The 14660-nt window shown below is 37.2% G+C and overlaps 1 protein-coding gene across 1 annotated transcript in view; it reads left to right on the forward strand.

The window, feature by feature from the left end:
- LOC145784003 (neurexin-1-like) overlaps nucleotides 1–14660 on the forward strand; it is a 47638-nt gene that overhangs the window by 5889 nt on the left and 27089 nt on the right. The window contains exons 4-9 of the mRNA XM_082595760.1: nucleotides 310–450; nucleotides 6645–6805; nucleotides 10119–10280; nucleotides 11207–11428; nucleotides 11782–11889; nucleotides 13268–13429. Coding sequence (XP_082451886.1) covers nucleotides 310–450; nucleotides 6645–6805; nucleotides 10119–10280; nucleotides 11207–11428; nucleotides 11782–11889; nucleotides 13268–13429 — 956 coding nt within the window. The remainder of the gene's footprint in view (nucleotides 1–309; nucleotides 451–6644; nucleotides 6806–10118; nucleotides 10281–11206; nucleotides 11429–11781; nucleotides 11890–13267; nucleotides 13430–14660) is intronic.

Below are 14660 nucleotides of genomic sequence, written 5' to 3' on the forward strand. Positions count from 1 at the left end.
CAATGTGATAAGCTTTTGAATTTTTTAACTTGGCTCGGATTGTAATAGGTATTTTATCTTGAATTAGCATCAAGATTGAAAAAAGTTGATTGTTCATGGCATTTTCAAGCAATGCATGACTTCACTCTAGCTCATGTACGTATTCTAAAAACATTTAAAGGTCATTGTGCTAGAAGAAAGTATTCCAATTGAATTATTGGTTTTAGTTTTGTTAGAACTTCAGCTATGCAAGTAGGCTATGACATTATCAGTAAATGGCTTATTCAAATAGAATAAATAAAGTGGTTTTATTTAAATCCATTTATTTAGGATACGACGATGCAGTAGCGACTTTTCGAGGTTCTCAGTGGCTCAGCTTTGACCTGTCCAGAAGAACTGTGTCAAGTACTGCCGATGAGATCACACTTTCGTTTCGTACCCAAGAACCCAACGGCTTGCTTTTGCATACCGGTGAGTGTTTTAGGTTTCACACAAAATGCGTGCACAGTACAGTATATGCGACCATCGTCTCCCAAAATGATGTTGATGAGTCAGTGGCGTAGCTCGGGGGAGGCGGGGGGGGGGGGGCGGACCGCCCCGGGCGGCACGTCTGTGGGGCGGCACTTTCAGACAGGACGTTTTGTTTTTTTTGTTGATAATGCAAAAGTACACGGAAAATAAAAGCAAACAGAATGGCAACGTTCAAAACAGTGGCGTAGCCAAGGGGGAGGAGGGGTTTGGGAGTTACAACCCCCTCTTTGGCACGCATGTGACGTCACGGTGTTGAGAATGATGCTTTCAGTCTCTATGTCTCTAAAACAAAGTTTGCCTAATTTTAAACGAAACTCCATTAAAAGAGCGAGTTTTGCCAATACCAAACATTCAAATATCTCAGCCAGGAATTAGCAACAAGAAAACAGAGACTTAGCTTTATTAAGTTACCAAAAAATTCTTAAGAAAACATGATCTTATCCTTTTGCTGTGCCACCGGACAGCACCATTTTACAGGAATATTTATACTAGGGGATTTATACCCACATTTTTGTTGAAAATGCTCTCAAAATGCACCAAATCCAAAATAATTTTTCAAAATTTTCTTGGGGAGGCCCCCCAGACCCCCCGCCGCTGGGTGTTGTCTTTGGCGAGGACGCTGTCGGGCTTTGCCAGCCGGCCCTTAAAATCTCCCCTTTCAAAATTACTGGCTACGCTACTGGTTCAAAACATACAATAATTCCACTTTAAGTCAATTAAAAAAATTTCATTTTCACATGCTTTTTTTTGAAGGGGCGGCAAAATCTGAATCCGCCCCGGGCGGCACATTCCCTAGCTACGCCACTGTGATGACTTCCTCAAGTTCATAGAATTAAGAGAACGAGTTCGTATTTTTAACACGTTCAAAACTTTTCTTGTGATTATTTCATCCGCTTTCTTGTAAAAAGCATTTTCATTTCTGTGGTCAGGTTAACTCTTGCTCAACCAATACAACCTTAGGCTCTTGTATTTGTGTAGTAGCCTTTGTATTCGGACCAAGCAAACATAGAAATTTAAAAGTATAGCCAGTGTTGTACGTTGACGCCGTCAATTTGACGGCGTCATTTGACGGCGTCAACTTTTTGTTAACGCTGAGGCTAGCGCCGTCAATTTATTTTTCAGTTGACGGAAGTGATAGCGCCGTCAACTATTTTGCCGATTTTAAGCGTCAAGCGCTATGCGTCATTTTTTATTTTTATGGAAAAAAAATGAAAAATCTCGTTTCACAATTAGAGTTTCACCTATGGTTTCACAATGTATTCTGGCCAGCGCGACTCATCCGAATTACCGGCTTTTGCGTTGGTTGGAATGGCTCCCTGGAATACACGCGGAAGAAGTTCGCCAAATGGTGATCAGTCTAGGGACATTTTTATTTTGACCTAAAAAAAAATTTTTTTGATTTTATTTTTATCAAATTTTGACTTTATTTTGACCTAACGAAATTGCTTATTTGTAAAGGTCACATTTCTTCCTTGAATTGATACTAGTTATCCAAACATAATATTTTGTCGATTTCAGACCCAAACGTAATATTTTGTCGAAAAGTCAAGGTTTTTATGGATTATAAAAAGTGCGTCGTGTTTTTCGGCGATAGGAAAATCTCCACAAATCTGTCTAACTTTTGCTGAAGACGATTTAGCTTGGCTATTCCTAAAATCCAAACTGTTGATTTTTGAAAAGACTACATTTGTGAAAATGGAGCTTTTTATAAAAAATATTTAAATACGTAACAATGAATAAACAATGGGCAATTTGCGATAAAAGGTACTGCTGATCCGTCAGCATTGTGACATATTTCCTGCTTTTATGGGTTAATATGGTTTAATTGTGTCGCAGTTCCTGATTTACAATGCTTCCACGAGGATTTTGACAAAAATTACTTTCAAGAAACACAAAAAGTTTGTCAAAAGCCATAATTTGACAAATTTTGACTTTATTGAAAATTTTGACCATATTGTCAATTTTGACTTTATTTTGACCTATAAACTTCTTAGAAACAGTCTCCTAGGTGCTAAAAATAACTTTATTCTTGGATTCGTGGATAGACGAGGTCCTTAAAAATTTTTGACTTTATTGACTTTTGCGGGCTCTAGTGATCACCCATGTATGGAGAACGAGAGATCAGAGACAGAAAGCGAAAAATCCATGATCGGCTTCGCGGAACGTTAAAGATACTTTATTTAAAGAGCTTTATGCCTCTGAAAAGAGCGATGTTGGTGCAGTGAACCTGGTTAAAAGATTTATACATGCTAAACTATCACAGCACGTTAGGAACAGTGATGCCTTTCCGAGTAAACGTTTTCAATTTATTTTTGAAATACAACACACCAATATCAACCAGCGCTGCTGTGGAACGCATGTTTTCACTTGGAAAGGACAATAGCCTAGGCTATGCGTCCCAAACGCAGCAAATTGTCAGACAAACGTTTTGAAATGCTTGCTTTTTCTGTAAGGAAATAACTTATAGGCTAAGCAGCTAATTACAATACAGTCTCAAAACATAATATCTGCTCTTTATTTTTAGCTATTGTTAGCCTAAACTTGGTTGAAATATTTCCGTTTTATGAGACGCTGGCAAAAAATAGCGCTAGAAATTAGCGCTGACGCTGACGCCGTCAATTTCTTTAAGAGCTTACGCAGTACTTTACGCCGTAAAGTTTTTAGGCAATTCGCGCTGACGCTGACGCCGTCAATTTATTTCAATGACGCGTACAACACTGAGTATAGCCTACTCGATATGAACACTTTTAACTCTATTGTTTATGGACGTTCCACGCAGAATACGATTCCAATCACTTTTCTAGTCGTAGTAGTAACCTAAACTGTAAGGTCTATTTTGTAACCAATGAGCGCTTCGTTGTAATGTCAGATGGCGAAACGTTTATTAATCTTTCCAAACCAGTTACTTTGCTAGAAAACTTTGAAGGTAATAATACTAATAACAATCTTGTTTGATTTTGTGCCCATTACGATAACATAGGCTACAGTAAGCCTGCACTGCGATCACATATGCAACACAACAAACAACTAGAAGCAGCAAAGAGACATGTATATTGTATAGTGTCGAGTCGGCAACTCCAATTATTTTGGCATGCCTTTGAGAGGGGTACTGACTTTAGGGAGTGCTGGAATCGACTGAGAAACGAGTTATGAAAAGAGTAATTTGGGGCCAGTACGGTACCCAATTGATTCTTAATTACAGTATTATTATTAAGGTATTATTAATGACATTCTCTGTCTTCAAAAAAAGACACCGTTGAACGAATGAAAAACAAGACACCTTTAGAAAAATATTTAAATACGAAAAATACTTTTAAAATCATCGAGGATGCAAACCTGTCCAAATCTAAATATAGGGCAAGGGTGCTACAGTCAGACAAGAATGGGAAAAACTGCACTAATATATTAGGCGATGTATCAAGGATCTATTCTACTTTTTTCAAAAGGATCGAAAGGCTGTTTATTCTTACTACAGCTCAAGTTGCAGGGTTGTTACCTCCTTCCCGCTCAATTCTCATGAATAATTTACAAGCTAAAATCCAGTTTGCAACTTCATGATACGGCGTCGAAGGCATTCCATTTCAATAATTCTTTTAAATTTTTCTATATGAGCAGCACAAAACAGTTTAACACAAAATAAACTGTATGTGATTGATCCGTAGTTGATTGGGTGAAAATGTGAAATTCATTTGGTGTACTGTAGCTACATAGACCGGTGATGTGCTTCAAATAAGGGTATTAAAAAAAACATTGAATCTACACCATAGTACATGTGGTCGATGATCTGTGTTTTGTTCTTAGTCCAATTTTTTTTTTCATTATTATGCAAAAATGAAATTGCTTAATCGTTTTTTTTTTTTAAATGCAATTTAATGGAGCTTTCTATGTAGTGTTTGTCTCACAGATACAACTATTTAAAATTATTGCAATAATTATGACAAGCTGCGAATTTCTTTTAATCTTCATTTTTCATTAGTTTATTTGAGTGACTGTAGCGTTTATGGTGCTTCCTTGATTCGATCTTGCTTTTCAAAACCTATGGTTCTTAACCTAAGGCTGGTCACTTGGATTTAGAAGCATGTGTCGCCAATGTAACTTGTTGCAATGACTTTGCCTCAATAGTGAGGAAACTTACCTCAGGCTAACCCTAAATTACGACTAGATGTGTGAGATTTTATCATGAGCTGACTTCAACAACCTTAGGTTACATGTCGATTAAAAATTCATATTTAGTGTATTTAGAAAGGAAAACATTTAAGTTCAAAAGGTGAAAATCTTATTGCTTGATCTTGTATGCAAATTCCATTCTCTAACTCAGTGGTTCCCAACCTTTTTGATCTTGCGGCACCCTATCAAAGAGATAAATAGTTTGCGGCACCCTGGAAAAACTGGATCTATTTGATGACGTTTTTGTATTTCAAATAACTGTACTGTATTTCAAATAAATGTATTTATTCAAAAGTCAGTATGAAATTTGTGCTTGACTTCTTGCACAAAGTCCCATAATATCTGGGGGAAAATTCGATAAAGCCACCCGCATTTCTTCCTTGACTATAAGCAGTTGTTCTCGTTTTTGTGTTCGTTAATATGGAAAATCCACTCTCGCATAGATAGCCTATGCAGGGGCGTCGGAACGACTTTTGACTGGGGGGGCAGGATTATGAAAAAAGGGCACTTTTATTGCTGAAAAGCCATTTTTTAAAGTTTTAAGATAAAACAAGTTATAGCTATAATGCTCATCTATCAGCTCATTATCGAGTAATGGTACAAGTGTCTGTTATACAAAAAACAATGGCACGGAAGGGCATCAAACTATCTTATAATGATGTAACCTACTGTGATACAGAATTTTGTGTCGTGAATAGGCCTACTTTTTTTAAAGACAAAAATGAAAGATTATAGGCTAATTAGGCTAAAATCGAATAGCAGAAATATTGCAAAATGTGCAGTAGCTTACATGACCTTAAAAGGGTATCACTGCCCCCCTGCTCCCCCATCCACAGAAAAATTGAGGACAAGGGGGGCATTCGCCCCCCCCCCCCTGCTCCCCCCCCCCCCCCCCGCTTCCGGCGCCTCTGAGCCTATGACATAGAAAACAGCAGCAAAAGCACAATAGCTTTCTTTCCAACGAAAAGATATTAATTTTGAATTTTTATCCAGAACTCGTCAATTTTTTTATCCAACAAAAGTTTCCAATTTTATAATGGTTCGCAAACAATTGTGCAATTTTATAATCGTGCTGGGTCGCTCAATCCGATAACCCATCACTGCAATTTGACTTTGTGCGCCGTGAAACGCAAAATAACATCATGAAACCTGGCAATAATGATGCGTTTGGTTTGGTTGGTTTTGAATCTTTATCCTCGGACTGACAAAGCCTTGATATGTTACTCCTGGTAGTTTCGCATACTTGTTGAGGCTCTTGACGCAGGGCTGGTTACCGAGATTGGCAGAGTGAAGTTTTCCGATAGTTGAAGTGTTGTTGCCGGGGAATTATTCCAACCATTAGGTGCCGCTGAATGGAGAGCAGTCCTAACGGTTAAAGTTAAACCCGTTAATTACTTAACGAATTAAAGTTAAAATGAAGATTGGGCCACAGTATTGTAATATCTCAATATCTCGCGGCACCCTTGAGCATTGCAATTGGCACCCCAGGGTGCCGCGGCACCCCGGTTGGGAACCACTGCTCTAACTTATGTCTAAAGTCATCGCGCATTGGTTTAAAGGGCGTTGTTTTAAGCTTACAGGGCCCTGTTGTAAAATGCGATTAGTTATTGCAATTGTACATGTTTGCGGGATTTATGATGTTGCATAAACTTACATCCTGATTAGATGAAATGCAACAGCTATTACGTCTTTCAAAAAGAAATGTCTTGTACTGTTGCTTTGCCTTCTACACAATCTAGCCTACAGTCTTTTGCCAAGAATTTACTCTAAAGATCTAAGTTGCATTTAGTTACATTAGATTGTCACTTTTGTCAGGTATTTGTTGATTGTGTAGTTAAACCAGAAGTGATGCAGTGTTTTTGTTTTTAACGAAAAGTGGGTGTCCAGTTTGAAAGTAACTTTGGTTTGAAGTTTAGGGCTTTGTTCGTTTCCCACAGTTAACAAAGAAATTTATTTTCACGTTCCAGGAAAGTCAGCGGATTATATCACGCTGTCATTGGAAGAAGGTGCTGTTATTCTAGCGGTCAACTTAGGGTCGGGCGCGTACCAAATTGCGGTTCAGTCTGACTTTGGTGGATTCAATGATGGGAAGTGGCACGCTGTAAGGGTCAACAGAACACTGCTACAAGTATGTGTATGATGCACAATTTCAACTTGGATGATTTTATGGCATCTAAAGGCCTGGTTTGTCACATTTTGCTGATTTTGACTATCGCTGCTGCCACTTTCTAACTGAAATTTTATAAGGCTTTGTTTACTTTTTGCTGAGTTGCAATGGTAGCCTATAATAGCTTTTTGGTGTATTTGGAAACCAGTGAAAATCGAGAAAAAGCGAGTTATGAAATGTTCAATCTGACCGTTAGCACGTCGCTATCCAGACAGCCACTTTATCTGCGGTCCAAATCCCGTAAAGATCTAATCACATCCGTACCCGAGCTGGTAATTATCTTAACCAGATAAAGTGGCTGTCTGAGTAACGGTCTGACTAAAATTATTTGAATCAATTTTTGTTTGTTTTTCAAAGCCTGGTGAAGTAAAAACCCAATCTGTCACAAGGAGAAGACAGTAAAAAAAGCGTAAATTTTATTCAGACAATTATCAAGAGTTGACAAAATTTAAAAAAGTCTGCAAAATGTAACGAACAGGCCTTATTTTTAGGTAGCCATGGGTAAGTTAAATATAAAAGATGCACCTCTGTGTGTGTTAAACCAAAAGTGGACGTGTTTTTTCAACTGTTTGAAATGTAAGTGGAACGTCATAAAACATATACTCGTTTGTATATTTTTTATTTAGCTTTATTTTCACAGATTGTCAATCTCAGTATATCTCCATAAACTGTTTATTTTCGAATAAGCTCGGTCTACAAAAGATTGATCTTTAAATCGGCTGTTTGGTAGACAATCGTATTAAATTTATTGGTATAAACTTATGCAATACATTATCATTATGTGCACACTTATCCAGTTAATTCACTCTTTTTACATTGACTTAACATACAGTCTGTAGACGTTAAAACAACGTAAAAAGAATATATCATTACTAGCTGGATATAACCCTGTTATGCAGATAATGGATGGGGTCGGATCGGCCACGGTAACCAACCTTCATTCTGTGTTTGGTCTTCCTTACAAAATGTTATTGGTACTCACCCAAACCTCATACATTGCATTTGAACTACTAATGAGTGATTATTATTTTGTCCTGTGATTTTGCTGCATTTATGTCAATGTTGCATTATTTGATGTAAGTTTATAATGAACTCATCAAATGTGTTGTCTAGTGACTTCTGTTGCCGACGTTGTGGACAGTTTACATTTCTTCAAAAAATTGTTACCACAATCTTAACTGGAGTAGCACTTTATGCTTTTAAACCTACAGCCACCTACTTGATAGTCGTCTGTTTGACTAAAATCTTATTAAAACCTGATGGGTCCTGCTTCGTTTCCAGACTGAATTAGCTATAGGCCTACCAAAAACTTAAAAATGATTCCAATGATTGTATTTTTTGTTGAGCATAAGTTTGGGCAACAGTTTGTTTACACTTTAATTGGTATGATATTGAAAAAATGCAGTTTTTATAAAAATCATAACGGTCTACGAAAGCAAAACAAAACATAGCATTACGATTACCATATTGAACTATTGATATGTTGGCGTTTGACAAAACAAGCTACAGTTTGTTATAACTTAAGACCGGCTTTTTATACACAATGCAGGTTTCACAAAAACGTAGCCAATATGATCCATACATGTAGAAAAGCCACTCACTTTGAAAGTTAAAAGTAACCGTTTTAAAGGTAATCTTCAGATGATGTTGATCTGCAAATAAGCAATAACTTGAAGCATTGGCCAAGCGTTTGATTCCTTACTGATTGAATGATTTGTAATCACTTGTACGTATACAGTCCATGCAGTCTATAGTACTTGTAGGCTATCCAAAGATGTTTTTTCACAAACATTATTTTTAACTTCGGCCACCGGTCCCGCGTCAGTTGTTCAAAATTTTTTACAAAATATGCAAAATTTGCAGCATCAAGTTTTCTAAGAGGCTTTTCAATTCGAAAATTAAACTTTCGTTTCGCATCCAAACAAAATCACAATCCATTCAACATTTTTGTAAAAAAAGATTGGGCTGCCTTCCTACACACGAATTTAACTTAATTCTTTTCCACCCAGACAGCAAATGATTCGTTTTTTACAACGTCTTCAGACGTTTAATCGATTTCAAAAACGACTGATTTGCTGTCGTCTGGGGCAGGTACTTTACTTTAGTACATAGTAATAAGCGTTAATCAACGTTAATCATGTTGTTTCTCGGCAGTCGAGTGTAGCAGGAACTCAGCGATAGACACGTGTTTCGCTCATTAGGCTGGGCTCCTCAGTACCGCACCACTAGTTCCTGCCACATAGTTCTCAACCGCTGCTTTTGTCAGTCAATTGAATTCTTAATGGCATTTTGTTTTTCGGTTTATTTTGCATGATACCTTTTGCCCATAGAAAGTCAGTTTTGCTGACTGTTTCGATTCATAAACTGTATTGCCTTTGGTTGGTGGTGCCGGGTCGGCCTGTTCTCTTTAATTTGATTTAACGTTTGTAGATGTTGAAACAACAGTAAATTATTATCAAATTTGTTAGTTATGCTGAAACGCATAAGACGCAAACGAACAACGCTGCAACATGCGTCATCACATTTCTCCAAAGAGAAGATTTGTAAAACAGAAGATGGCTACCAAAGAAAAAATTTGATATTGTGCAATCAAATGTATGACTTCAAATTTTTTAAATTGTTTTCTTGAGCCTTGTCAGTTCTCTTCGTCGAAGAGTTTGTGTATGGATTGAAGTAGCATGAGTTTATATTTTATAGTAATTTCGAATAGTGGGTTTATAAAGTAATGAATATATCATGTCGACTGAGTTGTCTTGGTAGGACTGAGTAGTGAAGAAAGAAACCTCAAGATCAAGCAATTCTGGTTCAACTCTCAAAGTGTGCGCTTAAAGAACGTACGATGAGATAACTCTCCAGTCCCCTTCAGCGGTACCTAGTGGATGAAATAATTTGCAAACCTTTTCAGTTCGAGGGTAAAGATTCTCATATTAAAATATGGTCCATGCGAGAGTAGCAAAAGTCTTAAGAATTCTAGTTAACTTCTTAGTTATTAGAAATTAGTAAACTATTGTCAAGATTAATAAGAAATCGAGGCTCCTTTTATTGTGACAAAAATTTTTAAATCCAAAAGCGGGAAAAACGAAAAAGTCGCAAATCTAGTTTGAGATTTGTTGAAATTAGGCCATAAATATTAACTAGAAAGTTGCCCAGTATTAAAACTAGTACCGGTATTCATTAAAAGATTATATCAAGATGGAGTCATGCAACATAATATGATACATTGCACTTCAAAGGATAAGGCAGTTTATCACTGCGCACACATTACATTTTGCAGGTGGACATAGTGGTAGATCAGGCCTACATACACAACAGCTACCTGCAAGAAGACTTTACCCACCTTACGCTCGATGACGTCATTTACGTTGGGGGAAGCCCCAGCACTTCCAGCCTTCCCGGAGCAAAAATCAATAACAACTTCATCGGATGTCTCAAAGAGGTGGTTATAACAGCAGTGATGTTGGCCTTTACGTCTTTGTATTAAAATGCATAGGTGCGGACAACAAAATGTTACTGCTAAATTGGACGATGAGAAACAGCTGCCACTGCACTTTGCTCCGTTTTCTGTGATTTGCGATGTCAGTTGGCTGAATGAAATGGCTTTGGAAGCTTTATTTTATTCGTGTTACAATTCTGGCAATAACTCAGTAACTACTTTTTGCAGTTTGTTCTTTTGTATAAAGTTGTTTGCAGTAACCAGCACAATGCTTATGTTGCCGATTTGAAGCCAAGAGACAGTAGGACTACTCAAATTTTCAGTGGTGTAACGTTTCCAATACCTTTTATTACCATTATGGAATACCTAAATATAGCTTAAAAGTTACGATATTAAAACTCGTCAAGTATCCCTTATCAAATTTTCATGTTCTTTCGACAATGTTTGTTTTAATGTAAATAAAAGCTCTCTACCGACCTCTGTGGCAAGGTGTCATTAATTTTCGCTTTGACAAAAGCTTGAAAAAATCGCGTTTTTTTTACTCATGACACTGAGTTTTTTTTTTGACAAAAAGTCTTTATCTTATTAAAATATATCGATGGTGCTAGTTAGTATTGTGCAATTCGCTTCCTAATTATATTGAACCTATCGTGTACTTTTTTACATTTTCCTGCAGCAAATAAAATCTTCCAACTTTTGAGAAAAATACAATTTCGGTAGAGAGGTAACTTTAAGGTAGAGGTTTTAAGAAAAAATCAATGAATTTGGCTGAACACAAACAAAAGTAAACCAACAATAAACATCACATGCAATACGAGTTGTGTTTAAGCATATGAATTTATCCTGTCTTACTAAAGTTGTTTAATTAATTACATATCTTCACAAAAGATATTGCCAACATTAAATTTTATTTATTTTAACCCCGACAGGTCACATATTCCAATTCCAAATTTCGAAGGATAATGATTTCCAAATGGGCTCGAGATCGCGACAAAAGAGTTGCCGTGCATGGAAACATAGATTTTGCTTGCTCCGATCCTCCTCCATCTAACCCAGTTCATTTTTTGACATCTGGTTCCTGGCTGGCAATTCCAATAGCAACTGATCCACGCAAAGGAGCGATAGAGTTTGATTTCAAAACCACAGAACCGGTAAACCCAACCATACTAATGCAAAGTTTAATTGAGTCCTAAAACGGTTTTAACGATAGTAAACATTATCATATGCTGCGAAAAGACGCAATAACAGTTCATTTAATGAAAACACTTGACAGTTGTAGCCTAAATAATGTTCCATAATTCCAATCATGATAACCGACGCTGATGAGAAAAGTTCAGCGATTACGTTCAATCAATTGTCTTCAGAGAATTAAAGTCATTTATAAAAAAAACTTCCCCAGGCTTGCATGTTCAAGACGTTTTTGATGTGCTTGTAGGCTGCCTTTGCTTTGCAAATTAATTTTACTAAAGCACTTCACAAAATAAGCTTATCATCATTTTTGCAGAACGGCTTACTACTTTACGCCAATTCCACCGTGAGTGATTCATTTGCTGTTGAGCTATACAATGGAAGTATCTTTGTCGTTATTAATCTAGGATCGGGGACTTCAAGGGTATGTTGATAAGCATGTATCGATGAACGTAGGCTACCCTAACGCTCACATGGTTTATTGTTAATATAGTTCTGTGATACCAAAATTTTAAAAACTACTTACAGTAGTATTCTCACTGCCAATGCAGCGTAGATGAGTTTGACTTGTATGGTTGGGTGATCTCTAATAGTTTACCTAACTTTAAGATTGCCGTGGATTTGCGATCGATAAGAAGTTGCCAAACCAAGCTTTACAAAAGCCTTTTATAAATGTGTTGATGCCACCATGAAGCTGAAAGGTGGATAGAAAAACATAAAATGTTTTGCAATTGCGACATTGCGACATTAGATGTTGAAAACTTAAAACACACAAGTTATCTGGCGATGGAAATGTTTTCTGTCAATGTAAGCTGTACAAATGCCCAAAATTTTATTGGTATCTTAGTGTGGTAATATTAATGATAATCTTCTTGTTCTTGGGCTACAATCAGTTAAAAAACTCCTTAATCTAACCATTTTATTACATAGACTACCCAGACATTCTTTTTTGACTGTTTGAAAACGTATTTTTTAACATTCCCACTTCCGTTCACTGTTGCGTGTTTATTGGATACCGCAGTTTAAAGGTGCGACGCCGGGTAAGATTGTCGATGGGAAATGGCATCGGTTAAATGTGGGACGGAATGGGAAGAACCTGACGATTTCGTTAGATGGACTTCTAAAACACTTTCAAGTCCCGGTAAAAACTTTAATGCAATGGATTGAGTTTTGCTTTCAGCAGCATGATCACAGTGTAACTTAGATACTAACGATCTGTTGTGACTTGATGCAGCGAGTTCGCTGTGGTAGTATAGCGGTTTACACTAGCTTTCGAAACACAGCTCCCTAGTAATGTGCTTCGTCACAGCACATGACTAGGGAGCTGTGTTTAAAAAAACTAGTGCGAACCGCTACTACCATAGCGAACTCGCAGCATTAGACTAAAGCAGGTCGTTAGTATCTATCTACATTGTGAAGTAAAGAATGTTTAATAGTGTGATAGAAAGTTCAAAGTTTAGCTGCAGTGGCACACCGTTTCGACCTTCGTAGATCATTCAACGTTATTGATGTTGTTGCTAAGCAGCCTACTAACCTTTAACTTAAATGAGGTGTAGCCTATTATCCAAAAGTAATTCTTTTTTAAAAATAATAGCAGCAATATCATGATTTATACAACAGATAAGGTATTTTTCCAACAGTGCCATTTTCAGCTATGATAAGTTGATAGCATAACTAGGCCACATTTATTATCTCAATTTATTTTCATTACCGTATCCTAGAAAGAGCACAATCGGTGCCGTATTGATAGAAACCATCTTGTAGTCGTGAAACGCAGTTATCACAAAATTTCCATTCTGCAGGGACCAAACAGGAACTTGGATATTTTTGAGAAAATATATCTCGGAGGAACAACTTTTGGCTCCGACTTCCATTCTGTGCCATTGTGGACTGCTCCTTTGCATCAAGGTTTTATTGGCTGCATTCGAGATTTCAGAAAAGATGGATTCAATTTAAACATACAAGTAAGTCGGGTACATACAATCTTGATCCATAGATTGGAACGAGCTTGTTTATGACACTGCAAGTTACGTAGCCACAGAAACAATATCTCCAGAGTGTGAAGCCACGACAAAGCTTGAGATAAAACTGCTCGCTCTGCATAGATAAAATTCGCCAGCAAAATCGTCTACTACCGTTTCTCCGAATTTTTTTTCTGTATCGAGGCTTACACCTGGTGGAATATTTAGATAAGAGTACAGCAAGGCAAGGAAGCCAATTTTCGGGTCCACCTTTAGTCGTGCCTTTAAATCTCTTTTCAAAGACGGAGTCACATGCTTTTGGTCTGTGTCGAATGGACGCCCTTTCGGGATTCACACCACTCGGCCATGCGGTCAAATATTTTTTTTTAGTTAATGGAAGTTAGCAGGTTCGAACAAGACTTTTTTAGCAAGTTTAAACTGGTGTTTAACTTGCTTAAAAAGGTGTTTAACTTGCTCATAAAAGCACGCTTGAACTACGACAGAGCAACTCTTCTCAACGTGTGTCCCACACTGCTTCGTGAAGTTTATCGCTTCTACCGTTTTGCGCACCCTGCTATGTTATTTCATGTAATATTTTTTGCTTTGATGGTGGGAAATAAAACATGAGACTAACTAGCCTATTGAACTAAAATCGAAGGTAACCATTAAACGTTCGATGAGGAGCTTCAATTTAGCTTGAAATTACTACAGCTGAACATCTGATGTCGCGGTAGCATGCAAATGATGCCGCCAGATTACAACCAGAACCCTAAAATAAGGCTAATTAGACATTTAATCACCAGACATGGGGCGCATTATATTAAAAACAAAGGTGTTAAAGTTATACGTTTAAGTTAAAGAGTGCCTGATAAACACATTAAATGTAAGATCCACATCAAAATAATTTTTCAATGTTTTGTTTTACTTTTAATTATCTTTAACAACACAGAAGAAAGCCTTGATCGGCAACTTGCTGCAACAGTTTACCAAAACCTAGATCAAGTATTTTATGCTCAAGGGCAAGAAATCTTGTTTGCACCGCGGAACGGTTCAAAATAGGCTTTGTGTTTACGAACTGATCGTAAAGGTGTGGTTGAGTAGCCTAATGAAGCAACAAAATAAGCAGCGAAGATTATTGCACGTAAATTCAATGTTGTTTTGTCTAAACTGTCTATAAAGAGATCGTTTGAGAAATCTTTGGACAGACAAAACTTTTGATAGAATATTTCTGGCG

Source organism: Aplidium turbinatum, chromosome 15, assembly GCF_918807975.1.
Source record: "Aplidium turbinatum chromosome 15, kaAplTurb1.1, whole genome shotgun sequence".
NCBI classification, from domain to species: domain Eukaryota; kingdom Metazoa; phylum Chordata; class Ascidiacea; order Aplousobranchia; family Polyclinidae; genus Aplidium; species Aplidium turbinatum.